The 25233-nt window shown below is 43.5% G+C and overlaps 1 protein-coding gene across 1 annotated transcript in view; it reads left to right on the top strand.

The window, feature by feature from the left end:
• The window catches only part of srcin1a (SRC kinase signaling inhibitor 1a), a 174216-nt gene that overhangs the window by 134120 nt on the left and 14863 nt on the right, over positions 1 to 25233 (top strand). The window contains 8 exon segments of the mRNA XM_061905485.1: positions 1155 to 1285; positions 1452 to 1599; positions 10964 to 11252; positions 11333 to 11594; positions 16073 to 16212; positions 19893 to 19949; positions 19951 to 20043; positions 23718 to 24459. Coding sequence (XP_061761469.1) covers positions 1155 to 1285; positions 1452 to 1599; positions 10964 to 11252; positions 11333 to 11594; positions 16073 to 16212; positions 19893 to 19949; positions 19951 to 20043; positions 23718 to 24459 — 1862 coding nt within the window.

The raw sequence follows: 25233 nt of genomic DNA, 5'->3' as shown, positions 1-25233 counted from the left end.
TACAGTTTCCAGCACGTTCTGGCGAAAGATTGTACGCCACCTCTTTATATTTGGTCTTTCTCTGTTTACATAACAACAGCTTGTTTCTAAAGGAATGGGGGAGTATGTAAACAACCATTGTTTTCGGTCACATTGACACAAACGAAAAATATGCCTCGGGCTTGGGCTGGTGATGAATTCATCTTGGGCAAGTCAATAGATCAGTGTTTCTCAAATGGGGGTACGTGTACCCCTGGGGGTACTGGAAGGTATGCCAAAGAGTACGTGAGATTTTTTTTTTTTAATATTCTAAAAATAGCAACATTTAAAAAATAATTTATAAATATATTTATTGAATAATACTTTGACAAAATATGAATGTAAGTTCATAAACTGTGAAAAGAAATGCAACAATGCAATATTCAGTGTTGACAGCTAGATTTTTTTGTGGACATGTTCCATAAATATTGATGTTAAAGATTTCTTTTTTTGTGAAGAAATGTTTAGAATTAAGTTCATGAATCCAGATGGATCTCTATTACAATCTCCAAAGAGGGCACTTTAAGTTGATGATTACTTTTATGTGTAGAAATCTGTATTTATAATTGAATCAATTGTTTATTTTTCAACAACTTTTTAGTTATTTTTATATATTTTTTTCCAAATAGTTCAAGAAAGACCACTACAAATGAGCAATATTTTGCACTGTTTTATAATTTAATAAATCAGAAACTGATGACCTAGTGCTGTATTTTACTTCTTTATCTTTTTTTTCGCAACCAAAAATGCTTTGCTCTGATTAGGGAGTACTTGAATTAAAAAAATGTTCACAGGGGGTACATCACTGCAAAAAGGTTGAGAACCACTGCAATAGATAACCCCCCTCCTGTCTCCTCCAATTGTACACGATGGAATTTTCCAACCCTATGGCTTGGCGCAACAAAGCCAGCCTCTTGTCTGTTCATTGGGAACTCAGAGAACGGAAAGTTTTTTGATGATTTACGTCCAATTTTCCGAAAACTTTTCCTTCAGCCACAAACTTACTTTCAGAACTTGTTCATTCCCGCTCTGCTTCACCCGCCTTGAACCTCTGGCGGAGCCGGCAGCCGACACGGCGAGTTAATTGAAAAGAGCAGCGGAGGGGGGCGCTCATCCTTCTGTGCTTTCCTCCTTAGCGACCTGGAAAAGTCGGTGGAGGAGATCCAGAAGGAGTCGGCTGTCAACCGCAAGCTGGTGAGCGTGCAGGAGCTGGAGGAGAAGAGCGCCGTCCTCCGAAAGCTGGGAGAGACGCTCACCGAGCTCAAGAGTGAGTCAGTGTGACTAATCGCCGTTCCGTCTTTTTATTTATTTATTTTTTTCTTGGCACCCACACGGCCGTCTGTCAAAACGTTGAATCACTCTCAGATGGCTTCCGTCTTTTTCAACGAGTTGACTTCCATTTCTCCTCCTGGGATTGATGCTCCCCCCCACAGATCAGTTCCCCAGCCTGCAGAGCAAGATGAGGGTGGTGCTGAGGGTGGAGGTGGAAGCCGTCAAGTTCCTGAAGGAGGAGCCGCACCGGCTGGACGCCCTGCTGAAACGCTGCAAGACCATAACGGACACCCTCAGCACCATGCGGAAGTAAGCGACACGGGAGCGCTGAATTCTTAAAGGCCTTCTGAGATGAGATTTTCTTATTTAAACGGGGATAGCAGGTCAATTCTGTGTGTCATACAGGATAATTTCGCGATATTGCCATATTTTTGCTGAAAGGATTTAGTAGAGAACATCCATGATAAAGTGCGCAACTTTCGGTGCTAAGAGAAAAGCCTTGCCTATACCGGAAGTCGTAGACGATGACGTCACAAGTGTGGGGGCTCCTCACATTTTGATTTTAATGGGAGCCTCCAACAAAAAGTGCTATTCGGATCGAGAAAACGACAATTTCCCCATTAATTTGAGCGAGGATGAAAGATTTGTGTTTGAGGATATTGATAGCGACGGACTAGAAAAAAAAATAAATGTGATTGCATTGGGACGGATTCCGATGTTTTTAGACACATTTACTAGGATAATGCTGGAAAACCCCTTATCTGCTTATTGTGTTGCTAGTGTTTTAGTGAGTTTAATAGTACCTGATAGTCGGAGGGGTGTGTCCACGGGTGTGTTGACGCCGATGTCTCAGGTGCAGCTATGGACGACACAAGCTCAGCTTTTCTCCGGTAAGAAGTGACTTTCTAACCACAATTATCTCTCCGAAACCTGCTGGTTGACATTCCGTCGTGAATCATGTTCGCTTGACCGCCCTCTGATCCATAGTAAAGTTTCACTTCCAGGAATTTTAAACAAGGAATCACCGTGTGTTCGTATGGCTAAAGGCTAAAGCTTCTCAACTCCATCTTTCTACTGTGACTTCTCCAATATTAATTGAACAAATTGCAAAAGATCCAGCAACACAGATGTCCAAAATACTGTGTAATTATGCCATTAAAGCAGACGACTTTTAGCTGTGTGTGTGTGCAGCGCTCATACTTCCTAAAAACCTGTGACGTCTTGCATACACGTCATCATTACATGACGTTTTCAAGACGAAACTCCCAGGAAATTTAAAATTGCAATTTAGTACACTAAACCGGCCGTATTGGCATGTGTTGCAATGTTAATATTTCATCATTGATATATAAACTATCAGACTGCGTGGTGGGTAGTAGTGGGTTTCAGTAGGCCTTTAAACGTCCCCTATTATTCCAAAGTGAATTTTTTTTATCAACACCAAACATGAGAAAAATCTATCATCTCCCCCTCTTGTTTGTCGTACTTTTAAAGGCTTACTGAAATGAGATTTTCTTATTTAAACGGGGATAGCAGGTCCATTCTATGTGTCATACTTGATCATTTCGCGATATTGCCATATTTTTGCTGAAAGGATTTAGTAGAGAACATCCATGATAAAGTTTGCAACTTTCGGTGCTAAGAGAAAAGCCTTGCCTGTACCGGAAGTCGCAGACGATGACGTCACAAGTGTGGGGTCTCCTCACATATTCACTTTGATTTTAATGGGAGCCTCCAACAAAAAGTGCTTTACGGACCGAGAAAACGACAAAATCCCCATTAATTTGAGCGAGGATGAAAGATTCGTGTTTGAGGATATTGATAGCGACGGACTAGAAAAAAAAAAAGTAAAAAAAACAAAAACGTGATTGCATTGGGACGGATTCCGATGTTTTCAGACACATTTACTAGGATAATTCTGGAAAATCCCTTATCTGCTTATTGTGTTGCTAGTGTTTTAGTGAATTTAACAGTACCTGATAGTCAGAGGGGTGTGTCCACTGGTGTGTTGACGCCAATGTCTCAGGGGAGTCGACGACAGCTATGGACGGCACAAGCTCAGTTTTTCTCCGGTAAGAAGCGACTTTTTAACCACAATTATCTCACCGAAACCTGCTGGTTGACATTCCGTCTTGATTCATGTTCGCTTGACCGCGCTCTGATCCATAGTAAAGTTTCACCTCCAGGAATTTTAAACAAGGAATCACCGTGTGTTTGTGTGGCTAAAGGCTAAGGCTTCCCAACTCAATCTTTCTACTTTGACTTCTCCAATATTAATTGAACAAATTGCAAAAGATTCAGCGACACAGATCTCCAAAATACTGTGTAATTATTCGGTTAATGCAGACGACTTTTAGCTGTGTGTGTGTGCAGCGCTCATACTTCCTAAAAACCTGTGACGTCTTGCGTACACGTCATCATTACATGGCGTTTTCAAAACGAAACTCCCAGGAAATTTAAAATTGCAATTTAGTAAACTAAAAAGGTCGTATTGGCATGTGTTGCAATGTTAATATTTCATCATTGATATATAAACTATCATACTGCATGGTGGGTAGTAGTGGGTTTCAGTAGGCCTTTAAAGGTCCCCTATTATTCCAAAGTGAATTTTTTATCAACACCAAACATGAGAAAAATCTATCATCTCCCCCACTTATTTGCCGTACTTTTAAAGGCCTACTGAAATTAGATGTTCTTATTTAAACGGGGATAGCAGGTCCATTCTATGTGTCATACTTGATCATTTCATGACATTGCCATATTTTTGCTGAAAGGATTTAGTAGAGAACATCGACGATAAAGCTCGCAACTTTTGGTCGCTAATAAAAAAGCCTTGCCTTTACTGGAAGTAACAGACAATGTGCGCGTGACGTCACGGGTTGTAGGGCTCCTCACATCTGAACATTGTTTACAATCATAGCCAGCAGGAGCTAGAAAGATATGGACCGAGAAAGCGACAATTTCCCCATTAATTTGAGCGAGGATGAAAGATTCGTGGCTGAGGAAAATTAGAGTGAAGGACTAGAAAAAAAAAAGAAAAAGGCGATTGCAGTGGGAGCGATTCAGGTGTTATTAGACACATTTACTAGGATAATTCTGGAAAATCCCTTATCTGCCTTTTGTGTTGCTAGTGTTTTAGTGAGATTAAATAGTACCTGAGAGTCGGAGGGGTGTGGCAATGGGTTTGTTGACCGCCAAAGTCTCTGAGGGAAGTCACGCAGCTGCAGCAAGACGGAAGCTACGCTGATGTCTCCAGTAAGAGCCGACTTATTACCACAATTTTCTGCCGGTTGACATGTAGTCGGGATCCATGTTCGCTTGACCGCGCTCTGATCCATAGTAAAGCTTCACCTTCGGGAATTTTAAACAAGGAAACACCGGCTGTGTTTGTGTGGCTAAAAGCTAAAAGCTTCCCACCTCCATCTTTCTACTTTGACTTCTCCATTTTTAGTTGAACAAATTGCAAAAGATTCAGCAACACAGATGTCCAAAATACTGTGTAATTATGCGATTAAAGCAGACTACTTTTAGCTTGGATCGGGCGTGAAAATAATGTCCGCTACAACCCGAGACGTCAAACGCACGCGTCGTCATACCGCGATGTTTTCAACACGACACTTCGCGGGAAATTTAAAATTGCAATTTAGTAAACTAAATAGGCCGTATTGGCATGTGTTGCAATGTTAATATTTCATCATTGATATATAAACTATCAGACTGTGTGGTCGGTAGTAGTGGGTTTCAGTAGGCCTTTAAGATAAGAGGTGCTCAAACATTCGCTTGCTTGATGTGCCAGTCAAACATTTATAAAAGTAAGCACAAACCTCAGAATGTACGTACGCACACCATTTTTTAGACAGTATTATTTATAAAAGAATGCTTCCACCAGGGTTTCCACAGGTCATTTAAAAGCATTAAAAGTAAGATTCTAATAGGGATGTACGGTATACCGGTATTAGTATGGTACCGCGATACTAATGAATCATATTCGGTACTATACCGCCTCTGAAAAATACCGGATATACAGCAAACATTCACTGTAATGATATCCAGTACAGGCGCGTATGCAGTCGATATTACTACGATTACGTTTATTTTTTGGCATCAAAACATCTTCTTTTGTTTTTAAAAAATTATTATAAAATATTTCCCTGGACACATGAGGACTTCAAATATGACCAATGTATGATCCTGTCTTGTTATCGGATCGATACCCGAATTAGTGGTATCATCCAAAACTAATTTAAATTATCAAACAACAGTACAATAAGTGATTATCACATGTTAACAGAAGGGTAGATAGAACATGTTAAAAAAAGAAAATAAGCAGATATTAATAGTGAATGAACAAGGAGATTAATGATTTTCTACCACTTTTCCCTGTAATTTGGACAAAATAATAGAATGATAAATGACACAATATGTTACTGCATATGTCAGCAGACTAAATTACGAGTCTTTGGGGATAGGTTGATTGGCAACACTAAATTGGCCCTGGTGTGTGAATGTGAGTGTGAATGTTGTCTGTCTATCTGTGTTGGCCCTGCGATGAGGTGGCGACTTGTCCAGGGTGTACCCCGCCTTCCGCCCGATTGTAGCTGAGATAGGCGCCAGCGCCCCCCGCGACCCCGAAAGGGAATAAGCGGTAGAAAATGGATGGATGGATGGATGTTTGTTTACTTACTACTAAAAGACAAGTTGTCTTGTATGTTCACTATTTTATTTAAGGACAAACTTGCAATAAGAAACATATGTTTAACCTCTTAAGGCCCAAGCTGTTCGTTTACGTGTTGTTTTTTTTTATTTCTCTTTGCTACTTGGGCTTATTGGACCCTAATTAGGATAAAAGCTAAAAATCATCTTTTGATATGATGTAGTTAGTCCATAAGTACACAAACGTGTACTTCATGCATACTGGCCAACCTTGAGACCTCTGATTTCTGGAAGGTGGGGAGTGGGGGGAGAGGCGTGGTCGGGGGTGGGGCAGGGGGCATGGATGGGGTGGGGGGTGGTTGGGGGCGTGGTTAAGAGGGGAGGAGTATATTTACAGCTGTTGTGTGCGCAGTTGTTCACTGCACTCTCTAAAAGCCGTAGATGTTATTGTCACATATGCATGATTGATTGATTGATTGAAACTTATTAGTAGATTGCACAATACAGTACATATTCCGTACAATTGACCACTAAATGGTGACTCCCGAATAAGTTTTTCAACTTGTCCACGTTAATCAATTCATGGTACAAATATATACTATCAGTATAAGGGAGGACAAACGTCTGGGCTGTACTTTTTGTTCAGTCTTCCACCACGCTCTGACGAAAGGTTGCACGCTTCCTCTTTTCTTTGGACTTTCCCGGATTACATGGCAACAGCTGTTTCCAAAGGAAGGAGGGTCGTAAACAGCCGTTGCCTTTGCTTATAGTTCAAAGAAAAAGGTGCCTGGAGGGGGGTCAGGTCCTGCTTCCTCCCCGCTTTGTAGTTTTCGGGTCAAGACCAAATCTTCCTGTGGATTACAATAGATCAAAGAAACCGACACCTTCATGTCGCTACACATCCTACACAGTAGAGATGCGCGGTTTGTGGTCGGGCGGGTGACATGACGAAAAAATAGATTTTAAATAGATTTGGGCGGGTGGCGGTTGAACCATTTGGAAATATATGATATACATGGTTCAGAGATCGGTAACTTTTACCGTTCAAAGAGCCATTTTGGACCCGTGTCACAAAGCGAAGAAGACATTAGTTGACGATAACATTCTTAAGTATGTCTGCCGGCAGTCACCCAGTTAATAAGTATTAGGGCGTGCAATGAAGCCTTTGCCTTTGACGCCTTCTACAACATGTACAATGTACTTGCAAGTCCAGCAATATGTTGTGTGCGGCTTCCGCTGACACACGCACACTACTGCAAGGCATACTGGGTGACACAGAGTACACTAATGGTTGTGATATAAACAATTTTAACACTCTTAGTAATATGCGCCACGCTCTGAAGCCACACCAAACAAGAATGACAAACACATTTTGGGAGAACATCCTCACAGTAACACAACATAAACGCAACACAACAAATACCCAGAATCCTTTGCATCCATGACAATCCTGACTATATTATACACCCCCGTGCGTCGGTAAGGTGGGCGGAGTTGGGGGCACGGGGTTTAAAGTATATTCAGGAATTGTCATGGATGCAAAGGATTTTGGGTATTTGTTGTGTTGCATTTATGTTGTGTTACTGTGAGGATGTTCTCCCGAAATGTGTTTGTCATTTTTGTCTGGTGTGGCTTCACAGCGTGGCGCATATTAGTAAGAGTGTTAAAATTGTTTATATCACAACCATTAGTGTACTCTGTATCACCCAGTATGCCTTTCAATCGTGTACGTGTGTTTGCGTAAGCTGCATACAACATGTTGCTGGACTGGAAAACGGTTTGTACATGTTGTTGAAGGTGTCAAAGGCAATGGCTTCACAGCACGCCTTTAGTCCCGTTATCTGAATGGTCACCATCGGATATTCGCGAGAACGTTAGCGGCTCCCATTGCCTTATTTACTTTGCGACACGGGCCAAAATATCTCTTTTAGTGGTAAAGGTCGCCGACTCCGGATATATAACAACGGGCTGTTGCGGTTCTGATAAAATGTTGGTTCGGTTGGATGGCGGGTGGATGACGACTGTAGTGATGCGGTTGCGGATGATATAATTGCCTATCCGCGCATCTCTACTACACAGTGGTGTTTTACAAGCCTTTTGATTGGCAAAATCAAAGACAGCTTTGTCATAATTCACATACAATTATTCTAACAGTTTGAGCTTGTCAAGTTTGTTGCAAGGGAAGTTGATCAATTACGTGAATAAAGAGAGGTGACTAGAATTGAAAATGAACAATTTATTCTACTAAAAGGATTAAGTACACACCATAGCAGTACCAGTACTGGAGAGGAGACCGAGCTGTCTGAAGTGGGAGCGTTCTCTAAAATGGTCTCTGCTCTGTCTTGGTGGAGATATAAACCGAAAGTTAACTTGGTGGGTGTGTTGGACACACACACACACACACACTCACACACATCTGTCCACTCTTCTTTTGTCTCGTTCCCGGCACCTCTTCTTTCGCAACCCCAATGAGATACAAGGTGTATTCGCAAAGGTAAAAAACACACTGTGTTATGTCCTTGAACATGATGTACTGCACATGGAGAGTTCACTCTGCCCCAAGGTTAGAAAATATTCTCCTAATATATGCAATATATGGCATCTATTATGTTAGACAAGTGCCTGCATACTGGGTTTATACATAAAGTGGATGCAAATACACAATTTCTGTACAGACACACAGTGCTGGAGACATTAAAAGCTACAAACACATTATTATTATTATTATTATTATTATTATTAATAAGGTTTCTTTGAAATAGGGACCGATACAAAAAACATAGACATCTGAAACAGTTATCCAATGTATGCATCATAGTGTTTGTAGCCAAAGCTAATTTACAACAATTGTCCCCAACAACAACAACACAGTTCCCACATCATTAAAACAGGAAAATAAAAATAATAAGGCAAAAATGAGTCGACGATAATAGAAATAATACAGACAAAGTGAAAACTAGATAAGAGGCAAGAATAATAATAACACAAAGTGCAGACTAGATAAAAACCTATTGGTAAAAATGAGTAAAAAACTAAACATGGGAACACAATTGCTGCTCAATTAGCCATAATTTTGTTTGTTTTTTGAAAGTGACAAGTGCAGATGTACTTTTCAAAGAGTCAGGTAAAGAGTTCCATAGTTGTGGTTCTTTTATTGAAAAGGCAGTCTGCCTTGTGACATTGCTCTGGTGGTAGATCTGGTACCACTTTGCAGTCTTGTAATTGCCTTGGAGAGCAATTGAGGAGCAGAGTTATCCAAGCATTTAAAAACCAGTTTGACTGTATGTAACAAAATAAAAAAGAGCATTTCAGTGTTATAACTTCAACTTTATTGTTAGTTTTTAAGCTACAATGCATCCCTTCTCCCTTTTCTGTCTACACACTGTGTCTGCTCGTAAGTATTCTGTGATTGTGCGCTGCCGAACACGCTCCTCTGTTCTTAAAACCAGCAATGTCATGACGTCCACTCGCTCTTTTCCGTCTACACACTGTGTCTGCTTGTAAGTACTCCGTGATTGTGCGCTGCCGAACACGCTACTCTGCTCATAAAACCAGCAATGTCACGACGTCTATTCTCTCTTTTCTTTCTACACACTGTCTGCTTGTAAGTACTCTGTGATTGCGCGCTGCCGAACATGCTCGTCTGCTCGTAAAACCAGCGATGTCATGACGTCCATTCTCTCTTTTCCGTCTACACACTGTGTCTGCTCGTAAGTACTCTGTGATTGTGCGCTGCCGAACATGCTCCTCTGCTCGTAAAACCAGCAATGTCACGACGTCCATTCTCTCTTTTCTTTCTACACAATGTCTGCTTGTAAGTACTCTGTGATTGCGCGCTGCCGAACATGCTCCTCTGCTCGTAAAACCAGCAATGTCATGACGTCCATTCTCTCTTTTCCGTCTACACACTGTGTCTGCTCGTAAGTACTCCGTGATTGTGCGCTGTCGAACATGCTCCACTGCTGTAAAACCAGCAATGTCACGACGTCCATTCTCTCTTTTCCGTCTACACACTGTCTGCTCGTAAGTACTCCGTGATTGTGCGCTGCCGAACACGCTCCTCTGCTCGTAAAACCAGCAATGTCATGACGTCCATTCTCTCTTTTCCGTCTACACACTGTGTCTGCTCGTAAGTACTCCGTGATTGTGCGCTGTCGAACATGCTCCACTGCTGTAAAACCAGCAATGTCACGACATCCATTCTCTCTTTTCCGTCCACACACTGTGTCCGCTCTGTGATTGTGCGCTGCCAAACATGCTCCTCTGCTTGTAAAACCAGCAATGTCGTGACGTGACGTCGACGCGCTGTCATGCCCGTTAAAAAAACAGGTAAGCGGGTACCGGTACTTTTTAGAGGCGGTATAGTACCGAATATGATTCATTAGTATTGTGGTACTATACTAGTATCAGTATACCGCACAACCCAACTTCCGATACACAATTATTGAAATATTCTGTATGTCAGGCTTGTCTTGTTTTAGTTTTTCCTGTCTTTGTTTCCTGTCAGTGCTCTTATTTCGTCTGTTTCCTGTTTTTTTCTCCCTGAGTGCTGTTTCCCCTTGGCTGCAGCTGCTTGGCACCTGGCCACACCTGGTGTCAATCAGCCCGCTCCTATTTTTACCTGCTTTTTCCTCCAGTCGTTGCTGAAATTATTGTCGCTCCTGCCGTGTTGATGTCACCACTACCTGTCCGTGTCATTATTACTTATCGTTGTAGCTGTGCCTACTTCTGTTCATGCCATAGTTCCGTCGTGTCACAGTAAGTGTTTTTGTTATTAGCCAAGTTTGTTATCCGCCTCGTGCGCGCCTTTTTTTTGTACCCTTTTGGTTTGTTCTTGTTTTAGTGTTTAATTAAATCATGCTTTCCTATTCAATACCTGCCACCATCTCTGCATCTTGGGGTTCGTCACAAACTAAATCTAACGTTGTAAGATGGGATTGTTTTGAACAATAATTGGTTCCAGTTTTGAGTAAAAGGTGTCTCACAATGTGATGATTAACTGTGGATGACTCCCCCAAAGGCAAGCCAACGAGGGGGTGTGGAAGAAGCACGAGGACTTCTCTAATCCGTCATCCAAGCACAACGAGGACCTGAGAAAGTTCTCGGACTTTGACCTGCAGAGCGGCTCGCCGCTGAGCATCAACGACCTGGGCGGGGGGAACAGCCTGTCCAACTGGAGCCCCCACACCAGCCTCAACCGGCGCCCTCACAAGGACAATCACCCGCCCGTTCCTCACAAGGGCAAAGCCCTGGAGGAGCTGGAGCGCCGCACCGCCGCTGATAAGGCTCTATCCGTGGAGGTCCGCCTGGTAGGAATCTTCTTCATTGTGCATTTCTGTCTCGGGTTTTTAAGGGCGAGTGACCGGAACCGCCTCACAACCCCCTACAGGCGGCCGAGCGGGACTGGGAGGAGAAGCGGGCCAGTTTGACCCAGTACAGCGCTCAGGACATCAACCGGCTGCTGGAGGAGACCCAGGCCGAGCTCATGAAGGCCATTCCCGACTTGGACTTTGCCGCTAAGCAGATCAAGACCTCTTCTAACGCGCCCTCGTCCCAGAACCCGCAGACCGCTCAGAGCGGGGCAGCGACCCCCGAGCACCGCGCCAACAAGCCCCAGCAGAAGAAAGAAGCGGGGACCAGGCTCGGCTCTGGTAAGAATCAAAAGATTGTAGTTTGGTAATTGTTAGTTTGCAGTGTTATGATAAAAATGCAAGGCTGATACAGGGCCAACAACGACCTCTTTACATTGGGGGATACAACTTTTCTACTTCCGATGCAATACTGACATCAGAGCCTTGACTAATGGCAGAAATCGATATATATTCGATACGATATCAGTAGAGGTTAGAGATGTCCGATAATATCGGACTGACGATATTATCGGCCGATAAATGCTTTAAAAAGTAAAATCAGAAATTATCGGTATGGGTTTCGAAAAGTAAAATTTATGACTTTAAAACGCCGCTGTACGGCGTGGTACATGGACGTAGGGAGAAGTACAGAGCGCCAATAAACCTTAAAGGAGGGGTAGGGAACCTATGGCTCTATAGCCAGATGTGGCTCTTTCGATGACTGCATCTGGCTCTCGGTTAAATCTGAGCTGACATTGCTTAACACAATAAGTAATGAATAATTCCACTTGTGATCAAAGTGTTAAAAATAACGATCAAAATATAAAACATGCTCATGCATTTGAATCCATCCGTCCTTTTTTCTACCGCACTTGTTCAAGAAGTTGCATTAAGAGTAAGAAGTGATTTATTTATTATGGTTTAGTTTAGGGCTTGCTCTCCTGGGGGTTCCTCAGACCACCAAGCACCGACATGAGAGCCTGTTTCAGGGTTACAATATTTTTTTATTTTTCAATAAGTCTCTCAGTTGGTTTCCAGCAATTGTTTTTTTCTTTCGTTCTCGCTCGCGCTCTGGCTCCAGCTCCAACCCCATCTCTACTCCTGGCTGCTGCTTATAAACAGAGCGACAGGGGATGAGATAACAAAGCCCAGGTGGGCCATCTATGCACCTTTCGCTGATTTCGATGCTGGTCCTGGCAACACCCTGCTTCGCTGCAGGCCCGCAGGCCACGCCCCCACACAGTTAGCTTCAGGATAACAATGTTATTACAAAGAATGAGAGACCTGTTATACTCTATGTTGGTCTTACTTAAAAATGCACACGTTTAGTTGTGTTCAGTGCTAAAAAATATTTTATGGCTCTTACGGAAATACATTTTAAAATATTTGGATTCTTGGCTCTCGCAGCCAAAAAGGTTCCCGACTCCTGCCTTAAAGGCACTACCTTTGCGTTCCGGCCCAATCACATAATATCTACGGCTTGGTCAACAGCCATACAGGTCACACTGAGGGTGGCCGTATAAACAACATTAACACTGTTTCAAATATGTGCCACATTGTGAACCCACACCAAACAAGAATGACAAACACATTTCGGGAGAACATCCTTACTGTAACACAACATAAACACACCAGAACAAATACCCAGAAACCTTTGCAGCACTGACTCTTCCGGGACACTACAATATACCCCCCCGCCCCCCCACCCCACCAACCGCGCCCACCTCAACCTCCTCAATAAGCGCACTTTCTTACATACGTCACATACGTATACGCCTTCGCAGAGCAGAGAGGTAGCGGCATGGTTAACGTTAGCTGTGGTGCGAGTGGCAATACGAGAGAAATAAGGTGCGAATCTAGTAACAAATGAAGGAAGAATTAATTCCCAAGAAAAACAGCACGGGGTCCATCGTCTGGCAAGCGGGAATATGTCGAGCAGAGTGGGGCAAAAGCGTTGCTACAAAAAGTAGCATTACTGCTAATTTGTAGCATCGTTTGAAAAGTTACCCGCTACAGAATGAAGAGTACTTGAAACTCCGTGGGAAAGACTCGCAGTGTCCGGGTTCCAAGGACCACCAAGGAATGACATAGCTGCGGGCAGGTTTAGACTTCTTTATTCTTTCAATAAAGACACCGTCTCTGTTCGGGTCGCTTTTCAGCTGCGCCTCCCTCTGCTGCTCACTCCGCCATCTGCTTTTCAGCAGCACGTCGTCATTTCCCTTTCGCTCTCGTTCTCCGTCGCTCTCGCTCTGCATCCGCCTCCTGTTGGGTCTGTCCCCTTTCTCCGTCTCTCCCCCACGTTTCCGACTGTCGCCCTTTTACAGAGTGCGAGAGGATTATTTTATTGTGCCCAGGTGGGCATCCCGCACACCTGATTACGATTGCAGCGTCGCTCCCGGCGCGCCCCGCCTCGCCGCTCGGTCGCCGTCCCCGCCTCCTCGCCGCCACCTTGGGCCGGGCTCCGGCGTGCCCTGCCTCACTGTAAGACTGCCGGCCACGCCTCTTTCGCCGCCATCTTGGGCCGGACTCTGGCGTGCCTTGCCTGGCTGTTGGACTGCCGGCCATGCCTCCTCGCCTCCATCTTGCAGCAGGCTATGATGTGCCCTGCCTCGCTGTCGGACTGCCGGCTCCGCCTCTCCACACCCCGCATGTCAACATCTCCGTTCGGTGCCACACCCAACAAAATGCAGAGGCAACCATTTCCACATCAACACCGTATGAAAAAAAAAAAGTCAACAACAGAAGGAGATAATGTCTGCAGGAACCCACCACATAGTGCAAGACATGTCAGGCTTTCCCCTGACAGTTTGTCTATGTTTTATTTTTTTCCTCTGCATTTGTCTGTTTCCTCTGTGTTTAGTATCTCCTGTCTTTAGTTCCTGTCTAGTGCTCTTATTTTGTTCCCTGAGTGCTGTGTTCCTCTTCAGCTGCGGCTGATTGGCACCTGGCCACACCCGTTGCCAATCAGTCTGCTCCTATTTGTACCCGCTTTGTCTTGTGTCAGTTGCTGGATCATTGTATTGTCATTTGTATTGTCGTTGCCACATATCACTCTTGTTGTGCTACCTGTCGTGTCGTTTTGTTACAGCTACTACCTGTCATGCTGCATTTTGTCCTGGTCGTCGTAGCGGTAAGCTGTTTCTGTTAGCATTAGTTATTTCCAGTATTTCTGTTTGCTGTCCACTAGCTTCCATGCTAAAGTTCCTTTTTGTTTCCTCGCTTCCAGTGCTAGCTCCCTTAGTTTGTTATTCCGCCCACGTGCGTGCTTTTTGTTTGTTCTTGTTTAGTTTTAAATCAATTATGTTTTCATATTCTATGCCTGCCTCCGTCTCTGCATCTTGGGGTTCAACAACTAATAACTCTGACAGGACAGCCACTATTTGATTTCCTATTACGCAGCTCATTTTTATTTGACAATTATTGAAATATCTTGTGTGACATCATGCACAAAAGTGCACTTTATTTGTTTTAAACTATTGTACTGGCGTTCTGTAGAAAAAGTGCACTTTCATTTAGGGTTGTTTTGATATGTCATCTTAGTGACATCATGCACAAAAGTGCACTCATAGCTGGTTTTAAAATGTCTCTGACAATCTTGCACTTTTTGTTGTGGAAATGACATGAATGTTTGTTCCACTGCTTAATAACTGTTTAATAAATTGACTTAATTGTAATTTCCCTCTGTGCATGAAAGGTTAAAATGAGCATGTATTAATGCAGTATGAAGAAGAATGTTTTATTGTAGACACATAGAATCATCATACTGCTGTGATTTTATGTATCAAGTGTTCATTTGAGGCTAAGGCAAAATATGGAGATATATATCCTGTATCGTAACATGGCCTAAAAATATCCATCCATCTTCTTCCGCTTATCCGAGGTCGGGTCGCGGGGGCAACAGCCTAAGCAGGGAAACCCAGACTTCCCTTTCCCCAGCCACTTTGTTAAGCTCTTCCCGGGGGATCCCGAGGCGTTCCCAGGCCAGCCGGGAGACATAGTCTTCCCAACGTGTCCTGGGTCTTCCCCGTGGCCTCCTACCGGTTGGACGTGCCCTAAACACCTCCCTAGGGAGGCGTTCGAGTGGCATCCTGACCAGATGCCCGAACCACCTCATCTGGCTCCTCTCGATGTGAAGGAGCAGCGGCTTTACTTTGGGTTCCTCCCGGATGGCAGAGCTTCTCACCCTATCTCTAAGGGAGAGCCCCGACACACGGTGGAGGAAACTCATTTCGGCCGCTTGTACCCGTGATCTTATCCTTTCGGTCATGACACAAAGCTCATGACCATAGGTGAGGATGGAACGTAGATTGACCGGTAAATTGAGAGCTTTGCCTTCAGGCTCAGCTCCTTCTTCACCACAACGGATCGGTACAACGTCCGCATTACTGAAGACGCCGCACCGATCCGCCTGTCGATCTCACGATCCACTCTCCCCTCACTCGTGAACAAGACTCCTAGGTACTTGAACTCCTCCACTTGGGGCAGGGTCTCCTCCCCAACCCGGAGATGGCACTCCACCCTTTTCCGGGCGAGAACCATGGCCTAAAAATATCGACATGTTAAAAAAAGGCCCTATCGCCCAGCCCTAAATTCGATATTTTTTTTCCATCAAGACACCCCTATTTTGCACACTACCACAACCTACAGGACTAGATTAGAACATACACTTCATGATTCTGCTCTATTGAACAAGTCAAACGTATATATTCGCTTTTCTTCGTTTGTTTTGCCCCGGCCAAGGTCTGCGCTCTACAAAATGTGTCGTTTTCATCTCCTAGACGAGCTGACGGTGCCTCGCTACCGCACGGAAAAACCCTCCAAGTCTCCTCCGCCGCCGCCGCCCAGACGCAGCTTCCCATCGTCTCCAGGCCTGACCACCCGCAGTGGGGAGACCCTGGTTCCGGGGAAAAGTGTCAAGGTAACAAATACTTATTTACACTATAGAATAGAATAGAATAGACTTTATTGTTAATATATTTGCATATAACGAGATTAAGGACTCCAACTTAAGGTGCGGTAGTGGGAACAAATATGGGCACAAGAGAAAGGAAAAAAACTACTACTATCCAATAAAAATAATAAGCAATCCTGTACAATATACAAAACACTATAGAAATACAATATACTGTATAATTAACAGAACAAGACAAGAGTACCGAAGTAATAAATAACAATCAGTGTCGGACATATTGCACTCGAAGGGTAGTATTGCAGAGTAGGGTGTCAGGGTAGGATATTATATAGGGGTGAATTATTATTTTATAAGTTAGAGTTCAACATGATGACAGCTCTGGGAAAGAAGCTGTCTCTGAGCCTGTTTGTTCTGGCTCTGATGCCCCTGTAGCGCCTGCCCGATTGTAGCAGGTGGAACCCAGGGTATGTGCTGTCCTTGGTGATGCTTTTTGCTTTTTTGAAGCAACGGGAGTTATGTAAATCTTTCAGGGATGGCAGGGGGGAGCCGATTATTTTTTTGTGCAGACATTATGACCCTCTGAATCGCCTGTTTGTCTGCTTCAGTGCAGCTGGCGTACCACACTGTTCATGCAGTACGTCAGCAGGCTCTCGACAGCCGAGCGATAGAAGGTCACCATCAGCTGCCTCTCCAGTCTGTTCTTCCTCAGCACCCTCAGGAAGTGGAGTCTCCGGTCAGCAGATATGAGGGTGCCGAGGAACTTGAAGGAGCTGACTCCCTCCACCTCCTCGCCGTTGATGTAGAGGGGGGCAGGGTCTGCAGTTTTTTTCCTGAAGTCAAATATGGTTTTTGTGGTGTTCAGTGCCAGATTATTCTCTGAACACCACACTGATAGTTTCAGGACCTCATCTCTGTATGAGACTCACCCCCCCTCCTGTAATGGGACCCACCAGTGTTGTGTCATCGGCGAATTTGATTATGGTGTTCTCCGGGTGGGAGAATAGGAGTTCAGTAAAGACAGTCACTATGTTTCTGTCACAACCTGGATATGGATTATTTTTGCTTCTTCAATGCAGAGAGGATACGGGACGAGCCAGACGAGAGTGTAAGTACATGGTTGTTTATTTGACCACTAAATACAAAAATAAACGAACTAAGGGCGCTCACAAAGAGGTACAAAACTTGGCTACAAAAATACAAACAGGAAAACAAAACACCTGCTCGATGGCATGAAACACGATAAACTATAAACTTAAACTTGCACTGTGGCAGAACTATGAACAACTAAAACAAAAACACTTACTGTGGCCGAAACAAGGGGCATGGTTAGCAGGGTGCGTAGCAGGTAATCGTGAAGACATGAAGGCATGAAGGCAAGCACATGCAAAAATCCCAGACTGATGGACAGAAAGTAAAATCCTTAAATAGTAGCAGTGGTAATGAGAAACAGGTGTGAGAGCTGAGGGACGGGGCGTGACTAGGATGGCAAGGTGAAAATCAATGGGTTGGCATGGAAACAAACAAAACCAGGAAACACGATCAAAAATAAAACCAGATTAGCAGGCATGACAGTTTCCATGCACTAAATTAGTCTTGCTTTCTCAAATAGTGTTTTGTTTTTTGTTTTTTGTATTTTCACACTTATTTGTGAAGTCCAAGTGTCCATGCACACTCTCTGATGAGACTATTGGTCATCTGCATGTGACTGCATGACTTACGTCAGTGTTCAAAAACAAGAAAAATATATACAAAAATGAGAGGTATTTTACTTGAACTAAGCCAAATTATCTGCCAATAGAACAAGAATATTTGGCTTAAGACTTTCCAAAACAAGTACAATTAGCTAACCTCAATGAACCCAAAACTACCTTAAAATAAGTATATTGTCACTAATAACAAGTGCACTTTTCTTGATAGGAAAAAAATATGAGACCTTTTTTCTCGATATGTTGAAAAATATTTTTAAATTAAGTAAATAATAGTGTCATTATATTGACATAATGATATGCGCTCGGCTTTACATTTCTTGAAACCAGCAAACTTACACTAAAAACTAGTTTATTGTTCTTACTGGAAAGGCAACAAGGCAACCGCTTGTTACTCTCTGTCATTATCCGTGGTCCGGATCATGTTTTTGTTATGTTCTGTTAGTTTTGGATTCTTTTAGTTCCTGTTTGACACCTGAGTTTGGTTTGGTTGCCAAGGCTACTTATGATTTTCACCTGCCGCTGGTGTTCGGGACGCTCATCTGGCTCTGATCAGGAGACCATTATTTAAGCCTGTCTTTGCCAGTCAGTCGTCCTGGCGTCGTTTGTTTCACGCAATGCCATAGTTTATGCTGAGTGTTTGCCTCATGCCTTGCCAAGTAAGTCTTGTTCCTTCCATGCCACAGTTTATGCTAGTTGTTCGCTTCATGCCTAAGTCTTGTTTATCTAATGCCACAGTTTCGTGAAGTTCCGTGTCCTTTGTTACATGTTCCCTACAAGTGCTAACGGCACGTCTTTTACTTCGACCAGTTTTCTATTTTTGGTGCTGTTTTGACCTTTCAAGAATAGACCATGCCCCTACCTGCAAGTCATGTACGGAGTGATCCATTTGCATTACTGGGAGAACGACCCCGCAGTAAGCTGCTAAAACCATGTCCTGTCACTCTCGGGGTCTACTAGCCACTCATGCAAATCAGATTGTCTAAAAATGCGTTTCCCCATCGATAACCTGATATCATCGCGGCAAGTGCATGCTCTTTCAGTCAATTAGTGCGCGAGGAATATATATATATGTATATATATATATACAGTGGGGCAAAAAAGTATTTAGTCAGCCACCGATTGTGCAAGTTCTCCCACTTAAAATGATGACAGAGGTCTGTAATTTTCATCATAGGTACACTTCAACTGTGAGAAAAAGAATGTGAAAAGAAAATCCAGGAATTCACATTGTAGGAATTTTAAAGAATGTATTTGTAAATTATGGTGGAAAATAAGTATTTGGTCAACCATTCAAAGCTCTCCCTGATGGAAGGAGGTTTTGGCTCGAAATCTTACGATACATGGCCCCATTCATTCTTTCCTTAACACGGATCAATCGTCCTGTCCCCTTAGCAGAAGAACAGCCCCAAAGCATGATGTTTCCACCCCCATGCTTCACGGTAGGTTTGGTGTTCCTGGGATGCAACTCAGTATTCTTCTTCCTCCAAACACGACGAGTTGAGTTTATACCAAAAAGTTCTATTTTGGTTTCATCTGACCACATGACATTCTCCCAATCCTCTGCTGTATCATCCATGTATCCATTTTGGTATAAACTCAACTCCTCGTGTTTGGAGGAAGAAGAATACTGAGTTGCATCCCAAGAACACCATACCTACTGTGAAGCATGGGGGTGGAAACATCATGCTTTGGGGCTGTTTTTCTGCTAAGGGGACAGGACAATTGATCCGTGTTAAGGAAAGAATGAATGGGGCCATGTAGGGGTAGGGGGTTGTTTTCTTCAGAAAACCCGGGCTAGATAGGGAGGAGTCTACAGTGGCGTCTTGTCATATTCCAAGTTTTATTCAGGTTTCAAAAATAGGCAATTTCAATGGCGTCTCAGTTACTAACCTTTTTTTTTTCACTACTCGCATATGGAACATCAGAGATCTATCGTATAGCTTAAATCTTACAGCATTATATTCATCTTATTTACAGAAGTCCGATTCTGAAGAGGCGGAGAGCCAGAAGCCTCACATGAAACTGAGGAGGACCGGTGTCGGAAAATCCTCGTCCCGCATCCACACCTCCCACGCTGTCCGGGGACAAGGTGGACGGCGAGCAGGAGAGAACCTCTGGCCAGTTGGAGGTAAGAGTGAAAGATCCTGTGACGTTCCTCGTATGGCATCGCTGTAATTGTCGCTATTGTACGACTACTAACTACAATTTCTCTGATATTATGAGCTCATTCATCAAATTCAGAATCACCATTTTTTTGGACTGAGTATGTTTAACACACAAGTGATTTCACTTGCTCTCTTGTTCAATGTAAACAATGCATTTTAACAATTAACTAAATATACAAACAAGTACCGTATTTTCCAGACCATAGGGCGCATCGGATTATAAAGCGCACTGCCGATGACCGTGTCTATTCAGGTCTTTTTTCATACAAAAGGCACACTGTTAATTAAAGGGGTTATATTATGATTTTTTTCTAAATGTAAAACACTTCCTTGTGGTCTACATAACATGTAATGGTGGTTCTTTGGTGAAAGTGTTGCATGGATTATGTTTTACAGACCATCTTCAAGTCACTTTCTGAGCGTCTTTTCAGGATGCGCCTTATTTACGTGGCTCACCTTCGACAGCGTCTTCTCCCCGTCATCTTTGTTGTAGCGGTGTAGCGTGCAAGGATGGGAGTGGAAGAAGTGTCTATGGATGGAGCTAACTCTTTTAATGACATTCAGACTTTACTTAAATTAACAACGAAGCAGCATCATCTCATCCGTAGCTCAATAATGCAACATCAACACCGGAGACGTATCCCGTGAAAACCGGTCCGACCAGAAACCTCTAATAACCTACGTTCCGCGGGTGAATTATTTAAACTCACGACAGTCTTTAGCACTTTGATAGCTAGTCTACTGACAGTTATAAGTAAGAACTTTACCTTATTTTATATTAGAAATGGCAGCAGCGGAAGATGAATGCCACATAAGAAGATAGAGAAAAAGAAACTTATGACAATGGCGGATGAGCGCACATTTCTAGGACTTATGCAGATCCCAAATACACATCAGAAGCTACCAGAAAGTAAAAAAAGTCGGTTTTGCATAATATTGCGAAACAAAACGGCAGGTAATATGTCTGCTTATAGGTGTCCTTATACACCATAATAATACTTTTATTGCGCCGACAATCCATCAAGCGATGCGGCTTCATAGCTTACCGAAGTCGCACTAAAAACATTTTGACAAAATGTTTGAGCGCCGTGTGTATATATTCTCAATGGAGCATTTAAAGTTTTGTTGTTGTATACTGCCATCGAATTACTGTCTACGTGTATCTCTTATGTGTGACTGCCATCTACTGGTCGCACTTATCATTACACCCTGTACCAATTAAAATTGCTTCGAGGTCAGTAGGCACAACCAGAATTGTGCCATATATTAGGCGCACTGTTTTGAGAAAAGAAAAGGATTGTAAGTGCGCCTTATAGTCCGAAAAATACGGTACTTAAATAACTGAGAAACGCAAGGCTAATAAATATAAAGATGAATGCCACATAAGAAGGTAGAGAAAAAGAAGAAACTTAAGACTACGGTGTCACCACGGACTACAACAACGGACGCGCACGCATTTTTAGGACTTATGCAGATCCCAAATACACATCAGCAGCTACCAGAAAGTAAAAAAAGTTGGTTTTGCATAATATTGCGAAACAAAACGGCAGGTAATATGTCTGCTAATAGGTGTCCTTATACACCATAATAATACTTTTATTTCGCTGACAATCCATCAAGCGATGCGGCTTCATAGTTTACCGAAGTCGTACTAAAAACATTTTGACAATATTTTTGAGCGCCGTGTGTAATGTTCTATATTCTAAATGGAGCATTTAAAGTTTTGGTGATGTTTACTGCCATCGTATTACAGTCTACGTGTATCTCTTATGTGTGACTGCCATCTACTGGTCGCACTTATCATTACACCTTGTACCAAATAAAATTGCTTCGAGGTCAGTAAGCACAACCAGAATTGCGCCATATATTAGGCGCACTGTTTTGAGAAAAGAAAAGGATTTTAAGTGCGCCTTATAGTCCGAAAAATACGGTACTTAAATAACTGAGAAACGCAAGGCTAATAAATATAAAGATGAATGCCACATAAGAAGGTAGAGAAAAAGAAGAAACTTAAGACTACGGAGTCAACACGGACTACAACGGCGGACGCGCGCGCATTTTCAGGACGTATGCAGATCCCAAATACACATCAGCAGGTACTACAAGAAAAGAAAAGTTGGTTTTTCCTAATATTGCGAAACAAAACGGCAGGTAATATGTCTGTAATAGGTGTCCTTATACACCATAATAATACTTTTATTGCGCCGACAATCCATCAAGCGATGCGGCTTCATAGCTTACTGAAGTCGTACTAAAAACATGTTGACAGATTTTTGAGCGCCGTGTGTAATGTTCTATATTCTCAATGGAACATTTAAAGTTTTGGTGTTGTTTACTGCTATCGTACGTGTATCTCTTATGTGTGACTGCCATCTACTGGTCGCACTTATCATTACACTCTGTACCAAATAAAATTGCTTCGAGGTCAGTAAGCGCAATCAGAATTGTGCTCAATTGGTTATAAGGCGCACTGAGAAAACAAAAGGATTTAAAGTACGCCTTATAGTCCGAAAAATACGGTACTTAAATAACTGAGAAGTGCAAGGCTAAAAGATATAAAGATGAATACCACATAAGAAGGTAGAGAAAAAGAAGAAACTTATGACTACTGTGTCACCACGGACTACAATGGCAGACGCGCGAGCATTTTCAGGACTTATGCAGATCCCAAATACACATCAGCAGGTACTACAAGATAAGAAAAGTTGGTTTCGCCTGATATTGCGAAACAAAACGGCAGGTAATATGTGTGCTAATAGGTGTCCTTATACACCATAATAATACTTTTATCGCGCCGACAATCCATCAAGCGGTGCGGCTTCATAGCTTACTGAAGTCGTACTAAAAACATGTTGACATATTTTTGATCGCCGTGTGTAATGTTCTATGTCAATTTAACATTTAAAGTTTTGGTGTTGTTTTCTGCTATCGTACATGTATCTCTTATGTGTGACTGCCATTTACTGGTCGCACTTATTACACCCTGTACCAAATAAAATTGCTTCGAGGTCAGTAAGCGCAACCACAATTTTTTGGACAAAACAAAAGGATTTTGAGTGCGTCTTATAGTTTGAAAAATACGGTACTTAAATAACTGATAAGTCCAAGGCTAATAAATAGTGCTGTTGTGAATAGGCTGAAAGATGACGACGTGAACATGAGTTCGTACATTCAGTAGCGGAGTAGTTCCAAAGTTATTTCACGGCATTCATCAGATCGATCGCCTGAGGGGACGAGGTTTTTGTTATGACGGGTTGTTTTGGCGTACAGTGATTTATAGCGGCTGCCGGAGGGGAGGAGTTTGAACAGTGTTGTGACCAGGGTGTGACCAGGGTGTGACCAGGGTCTGAGGGGTCTGCAGTTATGTTCTCTGCTCGTTTCCTGACCCTGGACCGGTATAAGTCCTGGATGGGGAGATGGTCGAACCGATGATCTTTTCTGCAGTCCGGGCAGGCAGGGGTGTCCTTCTAAAGAGCCTGTGGCATGATGCAGACAGATGGATCTTTTTGAAACAACCTGCCGGAGGTTTAGCAGTCATTCTTTTTGCGAGTAGTTGAGGCCGGGATTCGAACTGGGTGTAAAAGTTAAATGGGCGATGTCAGAGTTGTGTGATTAAAAGTCCTTTCCTGGTTCGTAGGGCAGACCTTTGTGTTCTGGTGTCATTTTGACTAACTGTTCGCCCCCTGAGGATCCTGTCAGAGATTTGTCCCCCTGTCCTGTAAAAACAAAGCCTTCGCCGCTCAGCACCGCTCAGCGAGAGTTAAGGATGCAACATTCCTTCTCCTCCGAGGAAGAAGAGAAACAGGAAGTGACTCTGCTCCTCACAGAGCTGGAGATGAGGGCGCTCTCTCCTTTAGAAGCACAGGAGCTCAGCGGCGCCATGGGAGTCATTTTGCAGAGCCGGACTATCTCCGCCGGTGCGGAGCTCTCAGACGTCCACTTGAGCGAGCGGCCTCTGCTGCTGCTCTTTAGGGAGGAGACCACGATCAAGGACGCCTACAAGCTGCTGCTTGGCCTCCTGGAGTCCTCTCATCCCCAGCCGAAACCCAGGAGAACGTCCTCCGTGGCTCGCCCGAGCCAGCGGAGCTCCCTGGTGACCGCTCTGAGGAGAGGGGTGGAGACCGGGGAAGTGGTTCTCCGACTTCAACACGGCGCCGGCGCCGAGGGTCCACCGGATTCTAGCTCGGCTCAATCGGGAGAGAATGTCCGCCGCAGCACCTACAAGAGGCTGGACAGCTTGGAGGAGACCATTCGCCAGTTGGAGAACACCCTGATCGAGATCAGCGGCGGTTCCGGTGCAGAGGAGCTCCCACCCGAACCCGCCAGGAGGAAGCCGGCGGTTCCGCCCAAGCCGACATCGAGCCAGGTTCATTTCTCCTAACTCACCTTCATCCTTTTTTTCCATTTTCTTCTCTGAGGGTCTGTGGGAGCTTTTCTGATGTCTGCTCCTTTCACTGGCTGCACAGACACCCGACATATCTGCGCTGGGATTGGTTGTTTGCTTTCCACATTTTCACTCTTTCATTCGTTACAAAGGCAATAAAAAAAGGCATCAATATTTTTTTATTGTTCCTTATTCTTTGCATCTTTCTTCTGACTCTCTTTTACTCCTAGTTTTATTGAGAAATTTTAATAATCATATTTAGCTTTTTATCATACTCAATACTCAGATATTCAATCAACCAATCAATGTTTATTTATATAGCCCTAAATCAAGAGTGTCTCAAAGGGCTGCACAAGCCACAACGATATCCTCGGTTCAGAGCCCACACAAGGGCAAGGAAAAACTCACAACCCAGAGGGATGTCGATGTTAAAAATATTCAAACAGGGACTAAAAAATGCTGTGAGGAGCTGGCGACTTGTCCAGGGTGTACACTGCCTTCCGCCCGATTGCAGCTGAGATAGGCTCCAGCAACCTTCCGCGACCCCAAAAGGGACAAGCGGTAGAAAATGGATGGATCAAACTCAATACTCAGATATTCAATCAATCAATCAATCAATGTTTATTTATAAAGCCCTAAATCACGAGTGTCTCAAAGGGCTGCACAAGCCACAAGGACATCCTCGGTTCAGAGCCCACATAAGGGCAAGGAAAAACTCACAACCCAGAGGGACGTCGATGTTAAAAATATTCAAACAGGGACTAAAAAA

The sequence above is a fragment of the Nerophis ophidion genome, linkage group LG07 (assembly GCF_033978795.1).
Source record: "Nerophis ophidion isolate RoL-2023_Sa linkage group LG07, RoL_Noph_v1.0, whole genome shotgun sequence".
NCBI lineage: Eukaryota > Metazoa > Chordata > Actinopteri > Syngnathiformes > Syngnathidae > Nerophis > Nerophis ophidion.
The sequence above is the reverse complement of the archived record's forward strand: the minus strand, read 5'-3'. Positions and strand labels throughout refer to the sequence as shown.